Source organism: Brienomyrus brachyistius, chromosome 19 (assembly GCF_023856365.1).
Source record: "Brienomyrus brachyistius isolate T26 chromosome 19, BBRACH_0.4, whole genome shotgun sequence".
NCBI lineage: Eukaryota > Metazoa > Chordata > Actinopteri > Osteoglossiformes > Mormyridae > Brienomyrus > Brienomyrus brachyistius.
In genome coordinates, this window is record NC_064551.1 from 1966937 (window position 1) to 1994353 (window position 27417).

A 27417-nucleotide genomic window follows, 5' to 3' on the forward strand; every position below is an offset into this window, starting at 1 on the left:
TTATCATACCTAGTTTACCATGCACAAGTAACAAAATAAATGCAATGTGCAACTGTAGTAGCTTGCGGACAATGCAGCATGAAGGAAGTATGCTAGGATGCGCCAAGATGGCTACTCATCGGTATGCTATGGTTTCCTGCCCAAAGCAGCCAGCGGCAAGCGAGAAGATGGAGATGCTCAGTGCGCAACATCATTGTCTGAAGACTTTCAGCACCATGGACAGTGTTCCTAATGACCTGAGAGGACAACTTCGTAATTAATAGTGATGGAGAAGAATTCATGATGATATTACCCACCACAAATCCAATAATTCCTTCCCTTTCACGGTTTTTTCTCTTTTATTATCTTTCACATTTTTTTCTTGCCACACCAATCTTACTGTGTCTATCACTGTACAGTTTTATTTTAAATTGTCATCACCAGGCTGGCAAACAGACATTTAGGCCTTAGAGGCCCAGCTGTGTATGAAACACACTGCAGCGTCATGGCTGCCGAACGCTGTTCTCGCCTCTTCCCCAAATCCCCCACCTGTCTAAATGGAGACTCAGGGAAAACTCAAAGTGCTTCTTAATTGTTTTAGCAACAATGGAAAAAGCTGAAGGGATGCTGGGAATGCCAGCTTGGGAGGTGTCTGGGTGAAGAGAGAGACGCAAGCAAGCAAAGCTTGATTACATCGCTCTCCTTCACCTGAGAACTCCAAAGGACACGGGCCCTCTGGCAAGTGCTCTAAATGCTTATAGAGTATTTAGGTGCTGGATTGAGATTCACTGTTCAGTCGCTCGCAGGTCAAGTCCATGAGGCTCCCATGCTGTTCGTGAGACACCTGCCTCAGGCATGAAAGCTCACCGCGGGACGCGTATCTCACCCCGCGACACTGCAGCTGCCCTCCACGTCCTCACTGGGGGGGCCCTGGAGTTCATGTCCCCACATCAACCCTTCATCTGGTGAAAGTTATCAGCTGTAACAGAGGATGTGTAACTGGAAGGTGTGACTCTCCCGGGGGCTGCCCACTGAGATGGGCAGACGCACCTGATCACTGCCCATGACCTATGCCAGTCCAGGTTCATTGTTAAATTTAAACAGGTCTTATGAAACTTGGTAAGACTCCAGTGCTCCTAGCTGGCTAGCTGATCGCTATGCATCTCCTAAATTAGCCTATTTTAATAATGAGTCTGACTGTGACCTTTACACAGGGCTATATAAAATGGGACAGATCCTTCGAAAGATGCCAAAGGACAGATGGTCTATGAATTACTGTCTGGGCCAAACTTTTCTTCAGCCATTAACAGCAATCAATATACTACAATACATTTTTGGATTTGCAATACATACCTCCTCACTTAAGGAAACAGGATCTGAAGCATGAAACTCATACAGAAGTTCCAAGATGCACAGAGACAGCCAGCATCCTTTGGCATGACGTCTCCACGGACTCTCTGGGGGGGTCCTTGTAATTACCCACTATGCTCTCTGCTGCCTTATTTTACCTCAAGCTCACATCACACTGTTTCGAAATAGAGGAGGTGTCGCGGTGAAGTGTGTCAGAGGCGAATTGGTAATCTCAGAGGATTCCTGATGAATACGCTCATCCCCGCAACCCGACAGCGACAGGTGAGTGTTTGTGCAAACCTAACTCTATTCAACTGCGGGAATCTGTGATTAAATATGGGTTCCTTGCATAACACCTGTTCTGTTACATCATACAGCCTTTCACATCTGACTCGTACTGGCTGGTGGTCATGATAGCTTTTTATTCTGGTTTTATATCCACATGACTTCTTCTGCTCCTGTGAAAACAGTCTATAACCCAACCAGCAGGTGCGCATCGCTCTCAACAAGCCAGAAAAACAAAGTGCTTAAAAAATATTTCTGCTATCAAATGTGCTGCTTCTGTCCTGTCTGCAAAACACACCGATGTTTAGCACGAGATATATCTGACCGAACGCCCCCACAGCCGCACGTCACACACTTGAGCATTCATTTACATCCATGCATGAAATTATATCTAGAAAAGTTCTGAAAATATGATCGCTATCCCTGCACCAAAATACTAAATTTGAGGTTTATTTTCACGGTTATACATTCGACGTGGATCGCATGGTGTCTGTAGGAGCTGCTGATCGTCTATGTGGTACGTACCACTAAATCACGTCCTGGCAGACACATGGAAACCCTCAGGACTGGCCTTAACCCACTCAGCACCCTGGTTCTCATTACCCCACAGCCAGATCTCACCTGCCCTCAATGACAGGTGCTGTAAGACCTGCACGTTTACAGAGGCTTATTGCTATCCACCGTTTTGGACCAGTGGGAAGCTGCAGGGTCATATCCAAGGCCTCTTTAAGAACGAGTGATCAGGGGCATAGCCGGGGGCGGGGCCAGAGCGACATTGGCTCCTAGGTGAAAGCTGACTGGTACCCAGAATCCCCCCTGCCCTGTCACTCACCGATTCCAAGCACATCATTGGCTCATGATGAGGCTGACCCATCTTGTGCCCCCACCTTGAACAAAAAAAATCTTAGAATCACCCCTGAACATGGGTACACTGCCTGGCATGTCACAGGTAGCAGTTTGACACCAGTCAGGGATGTCGTTTGATGGCATGCAGTGAGTATGAGAGCTCTGTTCACTGGGGTCACATGATCTGCTTTTTCATTGCACTGCACGCCTGCATTATTTGAACATAATCTCAAGCAGCTGTGCAAGCTAACTGGTAAGGAATTAGATTAGATGGAGTTAATTAATATTAGAATATATGTGCAAGGTGCAAAGGCAATATACATAGTGCAAACAAGTAAACACGGGGCAGACAAATTGAAAAGTACACGGTACTCAAACACAATCCTGAAAAGCAGAGTAATATTGAGTGTGAATATATGATTAAATAATAAACGGTGAAACTGTGAAAACCAAACACCACTGGAACTGGCAGATGCCTAGCATGTAACAAGCAGGTGGAGATACAGTTAAAAAAAAAAGAAAAAAAGATAGATTCCAGTATATGATACAGTTGACAGTGGTAACGGCGACACGCACAAACACGGGCTGCTTGGATGCCTGCTGCTGCAGCCTGCATTCTAACGGGTACAAAGTTCTCAAGGTCCTGAACTGGAGCTGGTGATGGAGCCTGACTGCACGCCGAGAAAATGTTGCCAGTCAAATGGCAGCAACCAGTTTAGTCCCGAGGCTATAAATAGCACTTTGAGGGGAGACGCAAAGCTCTCCTGCGGCGGGAGGATCTTGGCGCTTAATTTTAAATGTCACTTTGATTTTCGCAGAGACTGAGAGCTGCTCATACAGGCTCTGCCAGCAGTAATATGACCAAACAAGGCAGACAGAAACATCACGAATGTCCTCATGCAAATACGCAAGCAAGCACGGAGATTAGGGCCACGGGGTATTACTGGCTACTGAAATCACTGTGTGTGTGCGTCCTACTGAACCGCACAATACCATCCACATGTCCGTTTCAATGAAGGATGGAAAGTAATAAAAACAATGGAATGTGTAAAAAGTCGATTCTTTCTTTACCGCATTTTGGCACATTTTACTAATTTTATCTTAATTCTTTTGTGTTTATCATAAACCTACAATGTCAACCAAGTGAAATGAAAGGCTTTGTTGCTATATGATGACCTAGTGAACTGGTTTGTATATACGATGTTTCCTAACAGATGGCACAACCAGATTATCTAATTTGATCTTAAGATGGAGCCCAGTAAGAGGTTAGTTCTGCTCTACGGCTGTAGTCTGGTGATTCTTAGGTACTTAAGAATTTTGCTCGTTCAAACACCAGCTTAAGCCCTAGACATGAATTTTGAAAAGTCGAGCTCAGTGTGGCCTGTTAAATTCCATCCTTCTCTAGAACATTTGCTGATATTAGCATGAATTCGCCTCATTGTTTTTCCTGACTACGACCATTCAGAAGAAACTTCTTAAAATCTGGGCTCAGCTCTGCTTTGGCTGACAGCATCTTGAAAGGGGGGGGGATTTTAGTCAAGGAAATCACTTATTAACCAAAAGCCTGTGGCTGCATATGTCAGTGTCAGGCAGAGACATTTTCAATCCCAGAGCATATTGCTTTACTTAACATGCTTCAGAAACTACACAACTGTATAAATATGTTAAAACAGTATAAATCTTCCTTGAAAAACACTGTCACAAGTACCTAATGGTGTAGCCTTTGTCCCGGTATGGCTGAATTTCACTCGGCACCCTAACATCCTATTCCTATCCCCCCACGACACGCAGGAGGGCAGCCCCACCTGTCCACTGCTGAAAACAGCTGGGATATTTATAGGGACGCTGCTTGTGAGCCCCAGCAGGCCAGGAGAGAGGACGGGAAGCCAGTGAGAACACTAACGCACGTCATTCACAGCCAGGCTTCTCCCTTCTCAGTCATTCCACAGCTCAACAGGTGGTGGCTGTAACCAGCCCAACAGCCCTACTGGCACTGGGAGCTTCAGCGCGGCTCCCAGCGCCTGCCAGTTACGTCCTTTTCACGTTCTGTTTGTTGCTATTTTCCTGATTTTGACAATAAAACACTGCATGTGTGACTGCACTCTGCACTTTTACCCCAATGGTTAATAATAATGAAATTCTCTTTTCACCGACCCTGTCATGCTCTTTATGACACACGTGTAGGAGAGGGGGAGCTTGGCAGCAAAGGGCAGCCACCTGCAGCGGCTGGGACATGTGACATGGATGGGGGGGGGCTGTTCTGCAGAGGCCAGGGTCACCCCAGCCTCCTTATACATGCGTCTTAGCCCACAGAGCCAGACGCTGCCCCTAGTGGCATACTGCAGTTATACCCATGATAACGCTACATTTGCAATACTTTATCTATTTATATTTTACTGGAATAATTCAAAACATTTACCCTTCTTAAGAGACGGACAACAGAACTCCTTCTGGGTCTTGATTCATGAATCTGCTGCCTTATTCCTACGTAAAATAAAGCATTTAACCTGCACTGCCACAGTAATACGTTCAGCTGGATTATAGTATATATATGATTGCATTTGTATTTTTTTACATTTCATGTGTTCAAAGGCATCACAGAAGTATAACATCCATTCAATCTAAATAAGACACATTTAACCTTGTTTAAATATATTCCTGTCCCACTGCATTTTATTCTTATTGAAATGTACGTGGTTTTGTCTGTCACTTATCTCTTGCAGCTGTGAAGTGAAGCTTCATCATACTCACACTCATACCAATTTCTAGGTGCCATTTTTAATCTTGGCTCTGGCAGTGCTGTACTGAGCCAGGCACTTAACCTGAGTGGGTTCACCCAGCACCCAGCTGCACAAATGGCTAATGTTTACGCCGATTATAACTACAGTCAGACAGGGTCAGGGCATTCAGTCCTCATGGGAGAAAGATTCTGTGAGTTTTTAACTTAATCTTTTAATGATATGTCTTCCCTTTGAACAGCCCACTGAGGAACGTTCGGTCAGGGGCTGAAGAAGGTGAGAGACCCTGAGAAGCTGAGGTCATGTGACACAGTTCCCCTGTCATGTGACTGGGGTGTGCCGTGACCAGCCCCCTAACCTATCAGCCTCTGCTGTGGCCTACAGCCTGAGCTCGTCCTGGACCCATCTGGTTAATTAAGGGAGAACAGGGTGGCGACGACCAGCCAAGATCCCTTAGAGGTGCCCTCAGGAGAGAGGCAGCAGAGTCGAAACGGCACCCTGACGGCTTCAACGTGAAGGAGTAAAGGGAGGGAAGCAGGGCGAATGGCGCCCGGCCCTGTCAGGCACAACCATGGAATCTGACTTAATACAACCTGATTCACATTTACATTTCACTCTGTGGAATTTCACAGGCAATTGCTGGCAATCTCACCCAAAAAAACTCCAGGAGTACGGAAGACATGCCATTTTCCCTGGGTTATTCTGGTACAGGGAAAAGCGTGACGAGCGGCAGTTGTCTGAACTTGAAGACAGTCACACACTTCATTTCACTAGATGATTAAACACATGTGACACCATCAGCGAGAGCTGGGAGCCGCAGCATTCGGCCGAAATGAGCAGCTCTGGTGCATCAAGGCGCAGCTCGGAGCGAGCTCCATCCTTCTGAAAACATCGAAATCGACAAAAACAAGAGGACGACAGTGCCACATGTGCATTTTTGGCATGCTACGGTGTGCATTTGGCTCATGTAGAGGGCTAAAGGTCACGGCAGAATCACTCTGCGTGTAGCACGTGGCTCCCGTCCAGTGAGCTCCCTGACCTCAGGGCAGGGGTGTGGTTGGCAGGAGCAGAGACACGGGGCTCGATCCAGAAATCAGTCTGAGCTAAAATTAGTCAGCACTGGCTACCAGGCAACATCTGGCTGGATTTTAATCCGTAAAGTAAGATTTTGCAGTCAGATTGAGATTTGCAATCCTCAAATTCATTTTGCAAACAGATCTTCCTTCCCTACCTTTATGTAATTATTTTCTGTCTGTCCCATTTGCAAATGGTATTTTTTTCTTAGCTTATAAATATTCAAAGGTGGACATTTCAGGTCCAGAAAGTAAAAATCCAGACCAAGGTTTTGTTTCAACCAAGCAGTTGAGTTCACTGTGACTGTGACTCTTTATGCTCAACTGGTTGGCCGAAACAAAATCCTGGTCTGGATTTTTACTTTCTGGACCTGAAATGTCCACCTTTTTAGATGAACGCCACGGCTTCCCCTGAACAGCTACTTTGATGCTGAGCTTCCTGGCTCCCGTTGTCAGCCTAGCAAACAGCGTGCTGAGCTTGCAGGCCGGCACACGGAGCTGACGGCCGTCAGGCTGCATCACACAAGGTCCCTCCATTGTGTCTTCAGTAGCTATTCAGGCGAGGTGGGAGACAAGGACGTGTTGTTCTGTCAGTAAGATGGACCTTCACGTCTGGATCTAGTGTTCAGCTGTTGATGAAAATTTTAAATTACTGAAGTAGAAACAGAAGACTTTGGTCAAAAATCTTCAACGTCTGAACCCCATTATATGGCACCAAACCCCTGGGGACATTGGAGTCATAAAGTTAAAAATGGAATTTCCTAAACTGGAGCTACCATGCAAATCTAAGGCAGATTAAGGAAAATAATCTTGGTGATGTTTCCAGAAAGAAAGCTAATTTTCGCCTTCGAAATGCAATAAGTAATGTCATACTGACATTCCTGAATCTGCTTGGGCCTTATAGCATTGCATATTGAGTTTTCGAATATCACAGAACATTCAGTGTACTTCATAAAGTGAACTAACTTAACCTATGCACATCAACAAAATTAAACCATTTAAGGAATATAGCACCAGGCATTCTTATATTGTTGCGGGAAAAGTCTGATCAGTCTGACTAACCGGGTTCCATAGAAAAAGTAATGAATGCTGAATAAAATAATCCACAGCGGATTTTCCCTGATAATGACTTAACTGCTGGTCCCAGAACCAGGGAATCTCAAGCAATATTCCGACTTATGGAGGGTAAAGGTTACACTTCAACAGCTTCTGAGGAAACCTGAATGTGCTGCAGGCATTTGGAGATAGAGCTCCTCTTTGCAACGTTATTCCGTTTTGATTGAGCCAACATTCTGGAATGAATTCCAGATCACCTGCGACTCAAACCCAGCACTGAGCTTGGAGGAGACTGCCAAGGTGGACGAGAGCAACAAGATAATGCTGCATTATTTATTTACTTATTTATTTATCCCCCAAGCCGGTGCGTGGATGACCTGAACTGGAGAAAGTCCTTCCAAAGGATGACATCACTAGCCAGATGCAGTCTGGTATTGCATGATTTTTGGGTGGAATCAGGATGAGGTCACTTCCCTCATGAAGTGAGAGAGACCGAGAAAGAGGGGATTACTGCTGAAAGGGCCTCACATTTCAATTATTTACAAACTGCATCTAGAAAACTCTCGGCCTTCCTCAGGTTAGCGGTCAGCTCCTCATTTTAAATGTACTGCCTGGGGTGTTTTATGTTTCGGCAGACGGCACAAAAATCTAGACCCTATAAAAATACACTGCTTTCTAGTGCAAAACAGTTGTGGGAATACGTGAGCAGTGTCGTGCCGTGCTACCGTTTTGCCCAGGGTTAGGCAGGCAGAGCGAGGCCCACTCCTCCCGCTCGAGTTACTGCTGTCTTCGTCTCAGGAAAACACCGCGGTGAGGTGCACGGTGATGCACACCAGCTGTGCAGGCTCCCATTGGTCCAAAAAGGCAGAACTGAAATTCATAACAGTGACGAGACCAGAGAGCGCCCCCTCCCTGCCATGTTAGGTGCTGAAGGCTGGCTGTTGCCAAGGTGACCAGTATGATGTTATTAGTCCTATTTGTCCAAGTCTAATTTATAGTTCAGTCTTCTAGAGCTTTAACAAGAAATACCTTTCTGCTAATTTAGGTCATTGATTATCCAGTAAGCACAATGCCCTTTATTACCTGTTCGAATGGAAATGTTTTACGCTGATGCATCCCGTTATGTTTTCATACTCAGAGGGTGACATTGAGGTTCTGAAGCCATGCTGTTCTTAAGCTTCAGTATTTCTCTGAAGCTGAAGCTGCATCACAGCGCATTCATCTTACACCGGAATAATGGTTTATTACTGTTATAATATTTTTTTTATTTCCCCACTGAGTCAGAAAACAAACAAACAAAATGCAAGCCACCCTCTCGATACATGTTTTGTTGCCATGACAGCAGGGGGACCATCCGCTCGCGACGCCAAACATTATGACCCCGGTCGCTATTTCCAGCGCGCAAAATTAGTGGGCTGATGTCATGCTTCCCTCTCCCCTTATCGCCCAGAGCTTCTGCTTTCCCCTACGTGCCGATGGATGCGGTCACCGGCTAAAGCTCAATATCGAAGCAGCCGGCAAAGAGTCACTGGCATAATGCATTCGCATCAGCCCTGGCAGTGAATTCGGCCTGGGAAAATATCCGGGGTGGGAACTCGGAGAAACACACCGATGTTCCGTGTGGGATTTCGGGGATGGGAGCGGAGTCGCCGCGTCACAACATCCCGTCTCCGCTTTGTAAACATGTATACATACATTGATATACACGCAGTTATACAGGATGTTAGCACAAACCACACATTTTAGAACGGATTACTGATCTTTCAAATGCGTAAACATCTTTTTCGTTTTCGTGTTTGTTAGAATAACCTAAACGCCAAAACGATCATAATTTAAAAACTGTGTAGTTAACCTTCTAAAACATGAATGCAAGGTAATAACAAGTTACAACCAAACTTAGTTTTCAACTAAAAATTATCTTTAAAGGAATTTTTACATTTAAGACAGACAAAATCGTTAACAAGCAAGATTTCTGTCATTGTACAAGGCCACGTGGAGAAATAATGGCAATGTATTCCGTCAAATACTATAATTACATTAGAACGACCCGATTTCTTTTATACTTATTGAAACAGAAAATTAAGATCACACAGTACTGCCAAAAGTGGGTTGATGTGAAGTCATTGTGAAAAACACCCTACTAATCACATCTAGCATCACACTGTAAACAGAATATGCACCAGGAATTCTTTCACTATTGAACTTCATGTATAAATCCCTTAATGGATATTTTTTTTAATCTCCAAAGCACCATTTTTCATTCCGGTTCCTACAGGATAACTGAAGGGATCTGCTTGGTACAGCCAGATTCTCTGGAAGGTGTCATCTTTCCGCATTAAAATGTTCTGTCATGGGCTATAAAGCATGACAAGCTCCTTCTCCTCAGTGGTGATGAAACGCTGGGAAACTCCACAAAGTACAGGTTCATTAGAATGACCCTCAAACAACCTGAAAGTCAGAAATATTTCATTTTCTCTCTATCTAGTAGTAACTCAATTTACTGCCATTTACCTTTTTGGGGGGAGGGTTAAGTCTCCAGACTGAGATTGTGAGAGTAAAGAGGAAAAGGTGCCTTTGTGGCATATGAGAGTTTAGTTATTTTGAATATATAATTTAAATAACGTTGATATGGCCAGCATCTTTGTGCACTGAATGATTTATAATCCCTTCCTGACTCAAACAAACAGCTGCACAACATCTACAAGTACCTCCCACCAGCGATCATTTCACGATTCATAAATATATTTGTACGTACTCAAAAATGTAAATAAAACAAAACCTCAAAGCTTGTGCATATCGTACCCGCTATGACACATGGTTTATTCCTTGTCAGTTAAGTGAATCAGAGTGACGGTTTGAACAGAGGATATCTGGGGGTTTATCACACCATCCTGAACTGCACTGGGCATTTTTACAGCTCTGCTTAATCGTGCCCGTTAATGCCGGGACTCTGTCTGCCCAAGTCTGGCTGCATTTAATGCAAAGTGAATATAAGTCAGCTACCAGGCAGCGTGACCTGCCCTTTTTTGAAAAGATCTCGAAGGTCCTTCTTACCAGTTCGCCGAGCTCCCAGGCCGCAGGTCAGAGGTCGGGGGACGTGTCAGTCAAAGGGAAGGTAATCCTAGAGCAGAAACCTTTTGTCAACAAACGATGTACGCTCTCCGCTGCCCAACTCCAGATTCGCCAGTCAGGGGGGGCTGCTTGTGTCTGGTCGGATTTTTTCTTGTCCTGCTTTTGGTTCAGAGGTCGTGCTAGAAACGTGAAGCAGAAAAACGACTGCAGCACCCAGTCCTCCCAGTCAGAGCAGGTTGCAGCGTGGAGGGACACACAGAGGAAAGCACTGAAAGATGTGAGAGCGTGGCTGAGAGAGAGAGAAAAGCAGGGAGGAGGGGAGGGGCAGCTTGTCGCTCTTTCCTTTCCACTTCTTTCTCTGAAAACTTAATTTCCCTCTCAGCAAATGAGCTTCCAGGACAACATCCAGTCGATATCTGCTGTCAGACGTCCTCCTCCCTTCACAGCCCTGCTTCTGCCCACGGGCTGGTGGAATGGCTAGTGTGGGGGATCGTGTCTTGGCTATATTTACACAGCACTCCCAAACGCTCAGCGGTGTCAGTGCCCCAGAAGACTGAGGCAGGCTTTTCCCAACCACACGCTGGGAAGGCTGGTCAGGGCCGACCGGAGAAGCTCAGCACTCGCACAGCTCATAAAGTGGCACTGTTCACCTTACAGAAGCACTTTTCATGTTTGAAATAGGCAAATTTCCCTCACTCACCCGACAGTATGTTTGATAATCATGCTTTTTATGCAGAGTATTGTTTTAAATCAGTAAAGATTAATGTATCAATTTTTCTTCACCCTAAAGCAATCTGTGCTACAAGTTTGTGCGCATGAAATATCGGATTTACGTTATATCGTTATATGTAAGAGAGATGAATACTGTGACTGTTTTCTCAGACCCAGTCCAGAAGAGGTTCTTCCTTTATGGAGACATGATTGCACTCCATGGATACGCAAAAGCACGCAAAGAGCTGAGCAAACCGCTGTCAGAGGATCAATCTTGAATGCAAGAGTTTGTGGGCTTTGCTGTGCAGGACTGCGTGTGCCACACATTCCATCGGACAGGGAACAAAGCCAGACGCAGACATATCACTTTGGTCATCTTATGCCCTTAACAGCATCATGGTCCAGGATACTATTGTGCAATCACTATTTCTGATATTACAATTATACCTTTCCTGTAATTACAATTACTTCTGTTCCTATTGTTATTCTGTACACACTAAACTCTAGTTAACTATGCAGCAGAGTTTGGACAAATAAAATGCCAACTGCTGTATTAATATCGCCCACTTCGCTGTAAAATGATGGAAAACCTGGACAGCTAAATCGTATTTGAATTGGCTACTGTATAAGATGTCCGTCATTCTGTAGCTTCACACCATAGCAGGTGCACAGCTGTTTTGGTCTCTCGCCTCAAAATATCACAGTTCACACCATAAAAATGCGCACAGTACCGCAGAGACCAGCATATCCAAGCTGAGATCATAAACCGCTCAGTGTTTTGATTGAACCGTAATCTAATCTCCACACCCAAATGAAGTCATGTGGCTGGTTGTAGTGAGGAGAAGGGTTATTGTTTGTTAAGATGGTGAGTGTATATTTTCATTTCAGACCTTCCCACTGCAACATTACACTTACAACTAAAACGCACCACTTGTGAGGCCGCGATGGAAAAATGATGTATTCCTGACTAAACCTATGGGTAATAAATAATGTGGTGGCCAGAGGACTCACAGCTTGTACATTTAGGAAGTAGAGAAAAATGGCCACACCCCTCCATTTTAATGTGGTACATTCCATACTGAAATCTAAATTAGACTTTTGTCTTTACTTAAAATAATTGATAGTTGCAGCTTTGATTTAGAGAGCAGCACTTCATCATCATCATCATCATCATCATACATACATACATAGATGCAGATAAATCCTGGTGTGTGTTCAAGATCAAATGATTTATGCTGGGAAATAAACAGTGTTCATCACTGTATGTAATGTCTGCAGCAACCCACATGCAGTCTGTATACATTGTTACTGGACAATTGATTAAAAAACAAACAGTAACAGGCATCTCGCAAATTGCTGGGGAAAATGCATACTTTGGAAATTATAGATTAAAACTGATGTATTTATCCTAAGCAGAAAGTATAATATTAAGATTATATGTCTCATTTATGTACTAGTGTGGGTCAGAGGTGGAAATTTCAGGTCCAGAAAGTAAAAAGTCCAGATCAGGATTTTGTTTCAACCAACGAATTGAATATGTAGAGTCACAGTCACAGAGTACAAGGCTGGTTGGTTGAAACAAAATCACGGTCTGGATTTCTACTTTGTGGACTTGAAATTTCCACCTCTGGTGTGGGTTCTTGTGGCTGGATCTTCTGCTCTGCTGCAGTCAGCAGAATGCTAAGCACAGTGCCTTTCTGTGCCACTTCCTAATGCTCCACGACGGCCATCCTTCTGAAACTTTCATGCAGTGTATTAAGATTATTTTAATCTGGTGTGTAGCCAAATGGGAGCATCACTGTTGCATTTGAATTTAAGTCATTCTTGTGAAACTGGATTCCCAATGAAAGCCCCAAATCTTATATAAACTCACCATGTAATATTTTCCCATGTGGACAGCACATGTTGCCCAGTCACATGACAGATACCACGTGATCAAGATAAATTAAACGCTCAATCTGCTATATATTATAATAATGCGAGTGCAGGTCTTTTGTTTTAATTAAATCAAATAACCAGTTAAGCTGGGAGTATTTGAATAATATTACAATTGGAAAATATAAGCTTGTCAGAGATTTTTTGCATTTCTTTTTTTTTTAAATGCGTGGGAAACGAAAATGTACAGTGAAGTATTTAAACATCCTTACGACTCATTTAGCAACTACGAGAATTATGAAGGAGAGATTAACCATCCAGAATTTTCCAGCCCGTGTGTCCATCTCACCCGTTTTACACAAAGTATCCACACTATTCTTTTATCTTTGTACAAGACAGTGTTTCAAATGACATCAATAGCGATGTTGCCATTTAAAATATCCAGCCATTACTTTGTCTCTGTTTTCTTCTCAAGGACAACTGTCATGTTCCAAGACATGGAGGAGACAGGAGCAGGAATAAAGGCAAACCAGATTCAGAGCGAACTGAACAGACCAACAAATGCACAACTAACAAAAGGAAAAGCAGTGAAGCAAGCGAGCACACACTAGGATGCCGTCAATGACCAGACTGCGGAGCACAGGACTGGGAGGCACTCTTATACATCACTAATGAGGGAGCAGACAAGAGGCAGCTGGAGTCAGGCACAGGAGGGCTGAAAGGTAAGACAAATTAGCAACACGTGTCGCTCATTAGAGGGAAAGAACAAGGGGGCATGAATGCAGCGCGTGACAACAATTGTATAATCTACCTGATTCTATAAGTACTTGGCTGTAGAAGGATTAAATCTGTTCAGCTTGACACTTGCAAAGCAGGACAATAGCGAGGCAGCAGCTCGACTCTCCGGGAAGTCTTAGAGATGCAGCTGGTTTATTTTTATTTTAAAAACTGAATATCGGACACACTTACGCCAGTAACGGAAACTGTCAGGACTGCCTTCATCACCACAGTTTCACCTGCATATTTCTTTTCTCCAAGCCTGAGCTACACAGTCAGCTTTTGGAGATAACCTTCAGCAAGAGCCACTGGGTAGGTTCTGTCAAGATCCTCTAGACTAGACAAGACATGATAGGAAACACATTGCTTTCTTACACACCGAGTAAGTCCGCCACATGCTGCAGAAACACAAGCTAGAATAAGTCAGACCAGAAGACGTAAAGTCGCAGTGACGACGGAAATGGTGAGGTTGAGGCTTTCGGCTCGGCCCCTGAATCTGTCACTGGGTTTGTGTCCCGCGAGTGACACAGGAGCCGAAATAAACAGCAGCACTGGAGCGCAGTGATGGCAGGCCTCCAACCTGTCATAAATAAATCTCAATCAAGACCCTGTGTGCGTCATGTTTATTCGCAAGACACCTAAACTCCTCGTGTCTGATTACTGCCAGTGAAGATAAAGTCATTCCGATTATTTTAAAGGGAAAGTAAGTCCCACTATTTGGTCCGAAAACGCATTGCCGTTTTCGTCATGGTCACCAAAACAAAATGCAGATGAGGATCAGGTGGAAATAAATGAGTATCTTTTTACTGACACATGGCAGGGTGAGCTATTTTGAAAAGGCGGTTAATGTGCTTGTAAATTCACGGTTCACGTCATGTTTTATGACTGGGCAAAAAAGATGGCAACAATGAACACACTGTGCTGAATTTAGCGAATCTGGCTGAGGCACGGAAACATTTCGCATAGGAACTCAGCTTTTTTTTTTTAGCTTCCAGAGAGTTATCTTAACCTTTACACTCCGTCAAGGGATCTACCGTTACCCCGGACAAAAGATTTTCATTATATCGCATTTCAAATTATAAGAAAGGAGAAAATTTGTTTGCACAGGCACTCAAGTATTGGCACTTAAGTTTAATTGTAGACGCCGGCTCCTTCATTCACAGGTGAAGTAACACGTAGCGGATTTTGTGTTTTCACTTATTGCTTGATAGGCGATTACACTGCTGATGCTATGAACATCAGCGCTGCAGCATGACGTGCTAATCAGATTAACAAGGCTGCAGAAAATAGGCGCCTGGGGTCATGCAGAGAGAAACGGCATGACTCACACTCCAAAGGCGTAAATTATCAGCTGGTAACCTGAGATACGCACACACGGATCACATTTGACTGGACCATCGTAGGCGTAGGTGACAGTCCGGCTATTTGTAACTGAGAATTTCTGTAGCTTCAGATCCTCATGGTGAATGATCCAGTCCACATGGCTCACGCTGTTAAGTCTGAGCAGAAAAATATCATCTTTCATTCACCCCCTTCACTAATCAGATGTCAGCCACACAGATCATCCGGGTCTGTCAAAGTCTTGCATGCTACCACAGAGCAAGGCAAAAATTTTTGCAAGGGCTGCATCTCAAAATTGTAGATATTTGAATATGGTTATCAACTGAAACCTTTATAACTACTCCGGAGATTTTTTTGACAGCGCTAATTAGAGCATGTGGTGTGGTAGCTCAGTGAACAGCACTGCTACGTGAGTGTAGTTTCCACCGCGGCCAGGAATATTTCGAGTTCCCTTTCCCATGTCTGTAAGTATTTCCTCTAACAATGCAAAAACAAGTAAGGACGCTTAACTGATGCCACTGACCTGCCATATAATGTGCACCCAACGCTGGACTGGCATTCTGAGCAGGTTGTGTTCTACCTTGGGACTAGGGCTGCAGCTATCGATTATTTTAGTAATCGAGTATACTGTCGATTATTCCATCGATTTATCGAGTAATCGGATCAAAAAATTTTGTCTTATTAAAGAGCAATAGTAACTATTCAAAAAAGCAAAAATAGACGGGTCTCTTAAAATGAACAACTCATGGGTTTCCTCTTTAGGAACATTTTTAATGATTGAACTAAACCCTTTTAGTGCATTGATGTACATGTTTGTTTGTTTTTTAAAGAAAACACTTTCTTAAATGCAAAAATAAAATAATGTCAAATAAAATTACCAAAAAAAGGCATACATATATCTTAAACTAAGGCATAAATTAAAATTACTCTCTGTATTCCTGTACATTTGAGGCATAAAAAAGTTCTGACAGGATTGTATCTACTGGATGAGGTAGGACTGGTGTGTGCATGTTCATGTGTGTGTAAGTGAATGTGAGAGAGAGTGTGTGTGTTTGAGTGTGTTAGAGAATGAGTGTGTGTGTGTCAGCCTTTAAAGGGGCATGTGGCGGTTGCAATGAAGAAAAGTGAGCATCTCAACATGCTAAGAACTGAGGCTTGTCCTCCGCAATGACGCAATGTTTCCTGCTGCAGAAAATATACGTTCTGATGGTATAGATGTTGCACAGAAAGCACTTTGCTATTTATATTATTAATATTATTATAATTATGTAATATTATTCATATTAATGTAAATCTGCAAAATAATATTACTAAACCCTTGAAACAGATCTAGCTGAGTACGCCCCATGCTCCCCTTTAGACTCACCCCTGCATGCTAGCTGCAGGTATCACTGTGACAAAGTGTGACGTACGGCTGCTGTCAGCCTGCTGCAAGTTGCCAAATTTAAATATTATGTCAAACTAAGCTAACAGTTTATCTGCATACAAGCAGCTTCTGTTTTATCTTGTATAGCTTTACTGTAACCTTGCTGCTATGTAAGACAAACGGCGGTGGATGGGAGCAGCTGAAAACATCGCTTTTCTTTACCTTTCAGCTTGTTGAACAGCTGGTTTGATTACGGACTCTCGCCAGCTCTTTACCAGTAAAGGTTTAGTTGCGATTACAAGCACTGCTGCTGTTTTCCTTCACTGCACCTGAGTTCACCGTCTCTGTAACGGAACCGTCTCTTTGCTCTTAGTGTTTAGACGGGCTCCAGCTCCATGTTAAACTACGACAGCATCATTTTCACCGCTGTTACGTTATCAGTGTTTTTTTGAGGAAAAAAGGGGCTTTTTTGAGGGGCTGCTTGGGCTGAATCTTGTTATACTTTTTTTATTCACACATATGCCCATAAATTTGTTTCTATCACAGGTCTATTTCAGCCGCGAATGTGAGTGAAACGCTCGCGCTTACCTTGTACCGGTTCCGCTCTGTGGACTGGATGCATAGACTGCGTGCTTTCTGTGGAGATGTTAAATCATAAACATTGTGCTATTGTGGAAAGCTAATTCGGTTTTACAATGGACACACTGTACAGTATTTTCGCTTTTCTTTTGTTTGAAATGGTCCCAAACTCTAGACATTTTTCTTCTCCTTCGACTTTCCTCACTATTTTCCCTGTCTTCCTCCATCGCGCCATCAAATCAAACCTGCTACACGTAATGCAGCGTAAGCACACTGTGCGACAGTAATAATCCTCCGGGTGAAACACGCTGATCACTAAGCAGTACGTAGTCGTGCGGATTACACGAAGCATCGAAGCAAATAATTTGCATCGAGGATTTTTTGTAATCCAGTTATTTGAGTTACTCGATGAATCATTGCAGCCCTACAACAATGCAAGCAGTCACTTCCCCATGGACACAGCACCTCACAGCTTGTTATTTCATGATTGCTCTGACTACTCAGGCACTTAGAAGCCTAAGGGTAGCAGATGTGCATTAAGCATTACATTTAGCCTCGCTGTAAAATCAAACTACACACACTCCACTCACAGACATTCAAGCTCTGTTGTTGAGTCTGACCTGTTTGAGAAAACATTCAGAGATATCATATTTTCTACATTCAGGCAACATCAACCTTTTTTGAGCTTCTGGTAATAAATGTCAGTCATATCATTAACCAGAACAGATATACTGAAGCAATGTCTATTGGCAAGAAAATCATTAATTAAAATAATCAAATGATATTAATCATTGTGTTTTATAACTTGTGTATTCTTTATGATCTTTTGATCATTTCCTGTAATGCAACCACATCCTTCACCAGCGTGGAGGTGCTTTTCATGCCTCTAGAGAGTCTCATATACAGAATATTGACCTGGGAAATGGCGGGGTGCAGCCATTCATTCAGAAAAGTGCCAGTATTGAAGTACTGAAGAAAGACTTCGTATCCCAACATGCACTGCACAGCTGTCCCATACCCCTGAAAGTTCCCTAAAGCAAACTCAGCCCTGTTTATTAAAATGCCAGCAAACACAACAAAACAACCAGTTTTATTATATTTGAAATATGTTTGGATATTGCAAGAGTAAAATATCCAATCAGCAGACAGCTACCGCACAGGGGCGTACATATAAATTCTGGCCCCCTAACACGATGGCATCCTGATGCCTCTGCACAATTTTACATAAATTATTATGCATTTGTGACAGAGCGCTGTGTTCCTGGCGATGGGCAGCACATGTTCAGCACAGCATTATCTCTGCTCATAAGTGGAGCTCACTAGGGGGCAGTATTGTACTCTGATCTCGAAGGTCTCCTTCTATTCGCCCAGCCAATAGGCTGAGCCCGTTTTCTTCCTCTCCCCCAGCCCGAGCCGGCTACAGGCCCCACATCAGCTCTGGTGCCGTTCTTGCAGAAGTATTCTGAGTCACGCAACAGAAAGTCATCTGTAAGAACGTTTGCTTCTTTCCTGCAGTCGTCAACTGCCATAGCACTGGCCTTCACTCACCACTCACCCCCCTCATGTCTGTAGGTGCTAAAACTGGAACTGAAAGAGATCCGTGGCGAGCAGGACCTCCTGTTCTGCTTCATGAATTTCCTAAAACAGGAAGGTGCAGTGCATGTGCTGCAGTTTTGCCTGGCTGTAGGTGAGTTCAGGGCTCTGCTTTACTTCTACACTAAGGCACGGCCTGGATCTCTAAGAAGAGTCCCAGAGAGCACCACCCAGAGTGCAGGAACAATGGAAAGGGATGTTTTACTAGGCTAAATTTACATGATCAGTGACCTTTTTGCTACTATTTTTTATTTTTACCCCCAGAGGAATTCAACGACAAAATCTTGTGCCCAGAGCTGAGCGATTCTCAGATGCAGGCCCTGCACGAGGAGGTGAAGCAGCTCTACGAGACCTACTGTCTGGACGAGAGCATCGACAAGATCCGCTTCGACCCCGTCATTGTGGAAGAAATACGGAAGAGTAAGCTCACGAGACACGGGACGTTGCGGGATAACGGGCAGGAGGTTCTCAGGCTCTTTTTGAGGAAAGTGAACGAACAAATTCAGCGAAAGGTTCACATGCAGTCGGGGTGAAGTGCTGCATGTCTAAGGTGGAGAGAGCATGTGTGTCTCACGTGGCATGTGACCTTGGCTTGGAGTTCCTCGGCTTCAACATCCTGCTTCCTCGGGTCGTAATTCTGATCTGCTCTAGCTGTTTGTTTTACTTGCCAATCTTGCTGATGTTAAGTTCACACGTGGTGCCTGTAGGAATCTGACTTCTTCCCCTTATCGCTCAGTTGCTCAGGGAAGGGAAGGTACCCATGGAGGGTAGTCAGCGTTCGTTGTACATTTTCCCCCTTTTCTCGACTGCAGTACTTCACACATCTACTGAAGGGGGCCGAATCTCCGGTCAAGAGCTCCCGGCAGAGCAGGTTGGCGTGTGTCCACATCCGCCTCCCACCTTACTCTGCACCCCATGCGGTGTTTATGTTGGAATGGCCTGCTTGTCACGCCCACGTGTACTGTGTTACTTTACAACCTCCGTGTTGTTATAACTTGGAGTTCTGTCTTTTACGTCTGATTGCGTCTCTTCTGACCCAGAGTGCCACAAGCTGCTCATATAAGGCCTTCGAGACACTGAGCCTCTTTTTAAGCTTTTCTTATTAAGCGTGAGATGCCGAGTAGAGTTTGTCTGGCTGCGTTAAAACAAAAAAAATATTTTAAAAAAATGATTAAAAATCTAGCAGCTTTAATTCCATGTACGTGTTGTTCCAGAAATAGCCTGAATTTGGATGACATCAGGTAAGTATTTTTCCGGCACGACACTGGCCTGATCTCCTTCTCACTCCTGCATGTGAGATATCAGCTGTCCTGGGGGGGTGTCGCTTGCTAGCCAGCTGACCGTAGCATGTATGTAAGGCAGGACATGCTTTAGTTTGTAAATGCATTTATAATTTGGAATGCATCTTTTGAAAAGCGCTGTCAACTTTGCAGCATTGCAAGTCAAAGCCTATTCTTTTCAGGTTAGTTGTGCAATTGAAAGTGGGTGGCAAGTATTTTCTTACCGTGGAGGGAAGGTGCTGGCCAACACACGCGAGGGGTCTGGCACATGCACACTGCGAGGCTGGCTCGTGCCCGTGCCCGTGACTGAGAATTATTTCGCGCTTGCTGGCTGTTTGAGTTTAAAGATCTGTCTGATTTATAAAACACGGCATGTGAATTTTTCCTCGCCTCTGAGAAAGACGCCGTTAAATGGCTTGTATGCAATCATGATTGTACGGCTTCACGGCCGTCGGAGGGCTGTAACGTCCCACTGAGCTGCACTGCGGGCGCCTCTCCTTCCCCTCTCTTACCCGCCGGCAGCCCCAGTGCCGGAAGGAGCGTTACGTGGGGCCCATTACCATGGTAATTAGTTCAGTCAAATGCCTGAAAGTTTCAGCACTGGCAGGGTTAATGCCGCCCGCTTATTTTACAGGCATTCTCTGCAGCTGTATGATGTCCACATCACTGCAGAGAGGCTGTATGTCCTCGACACTCGCTGTTCACCACCCCCCCGTTCTGTGTTCAGTCACTGCCCCCCCCCCCATACACCTCTGCCTGGTATTCTTGGGGTGGGGGACACCTCAAGACCCTTGATATACTCCTTGTACTGTGCTTCTCTGTCACCATTTATGAACTACATCAGTCCTGGCAACTAACCGCCTGGATATTACCCTGCGATGTCTTGACATTTTGAAAGTAGGTTTGGGAACGTTTAATCTTGTTCCACCACATTTTCCGTGTCTAAAGGCACTGAAATTTCAGATCTTGATGATTTTGCGGCGGAAGTGAAGAGAAAACAACATGGCAGGCATTTTTCCAGCCATTAATAAGATTTTGAAACAAACAGCGCTGAAGTGAAACATCGGAGGATGACTGCGTGTGCGAATATCTACTCTCTGTTTTTGAGATCTACTTCACAGAATGTTTGGAGGATGCAGCAGAAGACTGTAAAGGGGATGTAGTGTGTTTACGTTACGGGAAAACTGTTTGACTTTATCCTGCTTCAGCCCTACCGTCATGGTCATGGTCATTGCAGAGGCAGGTCTCAAAGCCGGGGTGCACGCTGCATGGGAGGCCACACACACACACCCACACACTGTTAGTAGTCATATAGTCTGAGCAGTTTAGAGATGACATTTAGCTTGAGGTCCTTGGGTGGGAATGCAAATCAAAGAGGAACACCCCCCCCCCCCCCCCCCCCCCGCGTGTCATGTGCACAGAACAGAGTTTCCCAGTGAGATCCGTGACGGTAGGAATGCGGATGCATCCACACCGACGTTCAGCCGCTTCCCACAGAATGAACGGTTTTCTCTCTCCTCATGAACACGTGCCCTCCGAAGGCTGATCCTGTTATCTTTGTCTGGCTGGAGGGGGCTATGCTGCCGCTCTACGGGCCCCCGGAGGGCGAGGACGACATGGTACTGCCCCCTTAGGCTCCCCAGGCACTGTCTTTTATTGCTTTCTTTACATTGAATGTTGCTGGGGTTTAAGTATTTATGTTTGAAGAGCTGAGAGGGATTATTTTTCAGTCAGACATGCGACTGAGAGCTGGTCCATCTTCAGGCGATACCTCGAATTCTATGTCCTCGAGTCGAAACTTACCGAGTTTCACGGTGGGTGTCACGCTCCTTCCATTACATCTCTCCTCTTTTGTCTCCCCTGTATTTCGCTTCTTCTCACCGTTTGTCCAGAGTTACTGGGAACCTGTAATATTGGGCCCCAGTTGACCCAAAGCGATGTCATTCAATCTTAATCTAATTAGCTGTGGCGTCAATATGAAATGCTAAAGCGTGAAATTACTGGTTAAGCCCGGTCTGTTGTTCTATTTCATAGGCTCCTTTCCGGATGCCCAGCTACCATCCAAATGAGGGAGGAGTTTGACGAATATCTCCAGGTATTCATTAAAGGGAGGGGGGACAGAATGTTTAGTTCTGCATTTTTCCTGATTCAAAAACTCACACCAAGCACTGATGCCGCAGGTGTAACTGTCCTACACTGACACTGTATATCCGCAGTCATACCATTTATGTATTACCAGTTTTATAGAGGGTTTTGAGAATTAATTTTATGTTTCTTATACTCTGTAATGTTGCAGCTGTCCCATCTGAATACTAAACAAATGAACATTGTAGCCCTCGTCTCTATTAAATGAAACCTGCGATTCTCATTTTAAGGAGAGGAGTTCTTATGAGAACCTTTTCAGTGCCCTTGTTGAGCTGACAGTGCTGCATGCAGTGCAGCTTCACTAAAACTGATGGTAGCTAATTGAAAAGTAACCCCTGAAGATTCCATTTGGTCAGTGGCCTGCATGCTGTCGTTCCCAGAAACTACTGCTGCACCCGGAGCTCAGCAACAACCAACTTCTGGCTGGGCTTCCTGTCTCCAAACAGCTTGGAGTCGCAGTTCCTGGAAAAGATGCTCCCAGACGTAAACTTGGGTACATGGCAGTACTGTCCAGCTGATTAACTAACCGCCTGTCCACTGTAATGATAATTTGACAACTATACTTCCTTTGGGCTGCTTATTGCAGGGCTGAACTGTCACAAACCCCGTTTCATGAGCCTGAAATGCTCTGCAATGTACTCTGCCTTACACCCTAATAGACAAATCATTACTTATGTTAATTCTTTTTGATTTTCTCCATACCTCATGAAAACCAGCAGTAGTAGGAATGAAATCCAGACTCAGCAAGCCTGGCTGTGTTGTTGTGCAGTGGGGAAGCTCAGAGATGGCCTGGCTGTGTTGTTGTGCAGTGGGGAAGCTCAGAGATGGCCTGGCTGTGTAGTAGTGCAGTGGGGAAGCTCAGATATGACCCTGGCTGTGTTGTTGTGCAGTGGGGAAGCCCAGAGACGACCTGGCTGTGTTATTGTGCAGTGAGGAAGCTCGGAAATGACCCTGGCTGTGTAGTAGTGCAGTGGGGAAGCTCAGAGATGACTTGGCTGTGTTGTAGTGTAGTGAGGAAGCTCAGAGATGACCCTGGCAGTGTTGTAGTGCCATGGGGAAGCTCAGAGATGACCTGGCTGTGTTGTAGTGCAGTGGGGAAGCTCAAAGATGGCCTGGCTGTGTTGTAGTGCAGTGGGGAAGCTCAGAGATGACCCTGACAGTGTTGTAGGCAGTGGGGAAGCTCAGAGATGACCTGGCTGTGTTGTAGTGCAGTGGGGAAGCTCAGAGATGACCCTGGCAGTGTTGCAGCTGGTGGGGAAACTCAGAGATGACCCTGGCAGTGTTGTAGCGCAGTGGGGAAGCTCAGAGATGACCTGGCTGTGTTGTAGTGCAGTGGGGAAGCTCAAAGATGGCCTGGCTGTGTTGCAGCTGGTGGGGAAACTCAGAGATGACCCTGGCAGTGTTGTAGCGCAGTGGGGAAGCTCAGAGATGACCTGGCTGTGTTGTACTGCAGTGGGGAAGCTCAAAGATGGCCTGGCTGTGTTGTAGTGCAGTGGGGAAGCTCAGAGATGAGCCTGACAGTGTTGTAGTGCAGTGGGGAAGCTCAGAGATGACCCTGGCAGTGTTGCAGGCAGTGGGGAAGCTCAGAGATGACCCTGGCAGTGTTGCAGCCAGTAGGGAAGCTCAGAGATGACCCTGGCAATGTTGTAGCGCAGTGGGGAAGCTCAGAGATGACCTGGTTGTGTTGTAGTGCAGTGGGGAAGCTCAGAGATGACACTGGCAGTGTTGCAGGCAGTGGGGAAGCTCAGAGATGACTCTGGCTGTGTTGCAGGCAGTGGGGAAGCTCAGAGATGACCCTGGCAGTGTTGCAGGCAGTGGGGAAGCTCAGAGATGACCCTGGCAGTGTTGCAGGCAGTGGGGAAGCTCAGAGATGACCCTGGCAGTGTTGCAGGCAGTGGGGAAGCTCAGAGATGACCCTGGCAGTGTTGCAGGCAGTGGGGAAGCTCAGAGATGACCCTGGCAGTGTTGCAGGCAGTGGGGAAGCTCAGAGATGACCCTGGCAGTGTTGCAGGCAGTATGATTTCTTGAATTACACCCCCAGCTAATCCTATTACATGGCCCTAGTACAATGCGGAAGGCCACTGCCCACACCTGCGCTGTGTGTTTTTGTATAGAGCAACAGTTTTAAAACCCCACCCTGGGACCACCCGCCTTTTCCTTGTGTGCGATACATCCAGCAGGCTCAGCTTACTGTGGGTTTGGAGATCAGTTCATGAGCCGGTTAATGAGCTGGGTCACTGTGGTGGGAAAGTGGGAATGTCCAAGGCTTCTTAGGAGAGACCCGCCACAGTACCACAGGCAAACGGTGACATTGGTAGGAGCTTAAAAAGCTTGGTGAATCTTACTGAGGTGCTGTTTATCCTTTGAGTCCAAAAGACCACAGTGCTGACTGCCGTGTTAAGGTATCATGTGAGCAGCAAAAGCAGGAGCATCACTGGAGGTCACTGTGCTTAGGAATAAGCCTGGAACAGGCTGTCCCTGTTCGGACTCTCATTAGGGGCTGAAAATCCATGCTGATGTTGCATCGGTTAATAATGTTTTTTCCGGTCTTTCCCTGGCTGTGTTGACTTGTGTGCAGAATCCTAACATGCATTCTCAGTACTTTTCCTCCATTTCTTTTCTCAGCTGTACTAGAAAACCAGCAGAACTCATAACAGGCATTTTTATGAGAGAACAAATACATATTTTTGGTCTGCTTTGCAATAAAAGACAATATGATGAGAAGCCATCTCCCACTGGATTGGTCACATACTTTTTTTTGTAACCCTTTCAACCCTCCATTTTTGAAGGTTTTCTATCCCTTTGATTTTAGGCATTTTACTTGGAATGTACATGAGGTGGCCATATATTCTCAATGTTTTTTGTTTTCAAGACTTTCTGGGCTACTCAGATATGTCATAATCTGATGTGTAAATGCTGGCAGTCTTGATATCATCCATTTTGTAAGGAAAAACTACTTGCGCTTATTGAAATTTCTAAATTTTTAGTCTGACCTAATTTGCAGGCACTACAAATATAATATAAATGTTGAGGTTAGAGTCTAAATGATGAGGGAATGCAGGGTTTTCAGTGGGGACCTTTTATGGCTTAACATTGTGAAGGAATACATGGTTAGTGCCTGGCGGAAATGAGTATCTTTGATTTTGCATCCATTTGGTAACTTGCTGAAGTTATCTGATAGACAGCAATGCATGGTTATATATATCCAGTTATAACTTTGTCTGCATTTTAGCCTCGAGCAGCAGACCAACACTGCAGTACGTGGATCCTCGCAGAAGCAAAAATGCGCTTTGTCTTCCATCTAATGTGAATAATATTAATGTTTTATGGATTGTTAGGGGTGCGTTTTGGTGGGGAAATGTTTAAAATATATGTCTCTACAGACAGGATTACTCTGCAATACTTTAGTACTCAGTGCTCCAATTTGGACGTAATTTCTCTCGATTCCAGCCATTTGTGATTCATGTCTGTGAGTTGTACCTATCCAAAGCTACAAGCCCGAGATGGGTGCGAAATGGGTGCGAAAACCAACATGTTTTACATTTGCCTACTTCTAAGGGTTAATCAAGAAAAATGTTCCATGTACTTCAACAAAGGTCTCTGCCAGTGTAGGGCTTGCAGCGTCTGATTATGCTGTGGTTTGGGCTTCCCTCGGGAATGCTGGGAATGACTGCTGTGCACCTCTTGTCCTCAGAGCTGCTGGGAAAGTGCATCGGCGAGGAGGCTAAATATGAGGGAGTCCGCCTGCTCTTTGATGGGCTGCAGCAGCCGATCCTCAGGTGAGCTATAGAAGGTGGCTGGTTAGGGTCTCGGTTACTTCTAAGGTGCAGAGCTTTCTGGATTTTCTGTTCCTCTTTGCCCTGCAGGATGACCTACGTCCTGCTAGACATCGCTGTTCAAGAGCTTTTTCCAGAACTAAGCAAGGTACGGTGGAATTGTAGGCCACGGTTAATTATTTCAAGCATGCAATGCAAAGAATGGAAGGACGTGTGGAATGTGTATGAATGTGGCATTTATAAACCTTGAAGGTCTTGCTAGGTTTGCTGTGGCCGCTGATTGCTGGAATCTCTCCCCCCAGTAGCTGCAGAAGGATGCATCTCCATGGAAGTAGAAGGCTTTTCATGTTTGTCTCACCAGGAGCCAAAGAATGTGCAATACAGAGAGACGCTGTAAATTCCCCGGCCGCACAGACTCATTCCTTCACTCCAACTTCCAGCCACTTACAGAGTGTAGAGTCACAGGGGTCCTGGAATCGTTCCAGGGAGCATAGGGCAGTGGAACACCCTGGATGGGAAGCTAGTTCATTGTAGGGACGGATATTCAGTAGGATTTTTGTTTTTAAGAATGTATGTCAGATCTTCAGTGAATACCGACATTCCAGTGTATAATGTTGCACTAATAAAGGTTATTTTATTACAAAGTGTGTTTCTGTCATAATGGTTTACAGGAGCTCTGAGATCGAGGGTCAGCCTGGTCTTCCCTGCTTACTTTTCTTGGCATTGGCTTCATAGGAAGTGTCCTGCGTGTTAATGCCCTCATTGTGCCTAACAGCTCTTGCTTACTTGGGCAGTCATGCAATGGAGATGTACGATTTTGTCCACGGTTCGTTTTCAGAGCAGTTTTTCTAAAGCCAATGTCCCCGGAATGGTTGGCATTCAGACCGTTGCTGAAAGCCCGACAGCGATATGATTAACCTGCTCTCCGCAGGGCTTGGACCAGTGACCCTCCAGACACAAGCACAGCGCTGTAACCCTCAATGCTCCAGAATATGAAGAGATGCACATCATCCACCAAGCAGTGGTGAAATGCTTCTTAGCACTGATATAAAACAAGTGACAGCCATCCGAGATCCACACGTGAAAGAAAATCTGAAAATATCCCTTAAGGAGGAGTAAATGCATGACAAGCCGTGCATTATGCATTTTTAAATGAACATCTGCATAGGAAAAGAACTACCCAATGAGCAGCAATTATTAGTAGAACTACTTTGTTCCTGATGATTAAGCGTTTGCCATCAATAGTGTTCTATGTCTGGAATTTTAAGTAAGGACAGTTAAGATTAAAGATGGCTGGCACTACAAGTGGGATCAAAGAACATGAATCAACACCCTACAGGCCAAACAGATTAGAGATCTTTACATGACGTAAAACGTAATAGGGCACATTCCTATTGTGGAAAACGGAATGGAAAGCATACAAAAAAACGGCCTATTTAAAAATGAATTGCATGCTTTTAAAGACCTTGACAGTATGTCATCGGAATTTAGATCAGAATTTATAGGCTCCTGCATTTTGTTTTTAGCTCAATGGCACATCAACAGACACCAGGGGATACGGGGGAAGGAGAAGAA

General features: G+C 44.9%; 2 protein-coding genes across 13 annotated transcripts in view; one reads left to right on the forward strand and one right to left on the reverse strand.

Annotated features, from left to right (window-relative positions):
• The window catches only part of LOC125714452 (filamin-A-interacting protein 1-like), a 28302-nt gene extending 17255 nt beyond the window's left edge, over positions 1-11047 (reverse strand). For 3 of the 5 annotated variants that reach the window (XM_048985096.1, XM_048985098.1, XM_048985097.1), the window contains exons 1-2: positions 10382-11042; positions 2447-2501 (exon numbers count right to left, since the gene is read on the reverse strand). In XM_048985096.1, coding sequence (XP_048841053.1) covers positions 2447-2488 — 42 coding nt within the window. In that variant the 5' untranslated portion in view covers positions 2489-2501; positions 10382-11042. Of the gene's footprint in view, positions 1-2446; positions 2502-10381 lie in introns of all 5 variants that reach the window. The other 2 variants (XM_048985095.1, XM_048985099.1) reach the window with 2 other exon arrangements.
• Positions 978-26486, forward strand: LOC125714461 (sorting nexin-14-like). Of its 8 annotated transcripts, XM_048985115.1 has the most exons (7): positions 15218-15567; positions 18456-18536; positions 18621-18735; positions 18906-19061; positions 25761-25845; positions 25933-25990; positions 26148-26486. In XM_048985115.1, exons 1-7 carry the CDS (start codon positions 15562-15564, stop codon positions 26175-26177), a joined length of 531 nt encoding a protein of 176 aa, XP_048841072.1. In that variant the 5' UTR covers positions 15218-15561; the 3' UTR covers positions 26178-26486. The 8 variants fall into 8 exon arrangements, 1 of the variants encoding a protein (XP_048841072.1); XR_007383720.1 differs by lacking the exons at positions 15218-15567; positions 18456-18536; positions 18621-18735; positions 18906-19061; positions 26148-26486 and adding exons at positions 19645-21540; positions 21652-21735; positions 21956-22016; positions 22447-22559 and having other exon boundaries at positions 25933-25984; XR_007383724.1 differs by lacking the exons at positions 15218-15567; positions 18456-18536; positions 18621-18735; positions 18906-19061; positions 26148-26486 and adding exons at positions 19645-19882; positions 21463-21540; positions 21652-22016; positions 22447-22559 and having other exon boundaries at positions 25933-25984.
• The last annotated feature ends 931 nt before the right edge of the window (positions 26487-27417 follow it).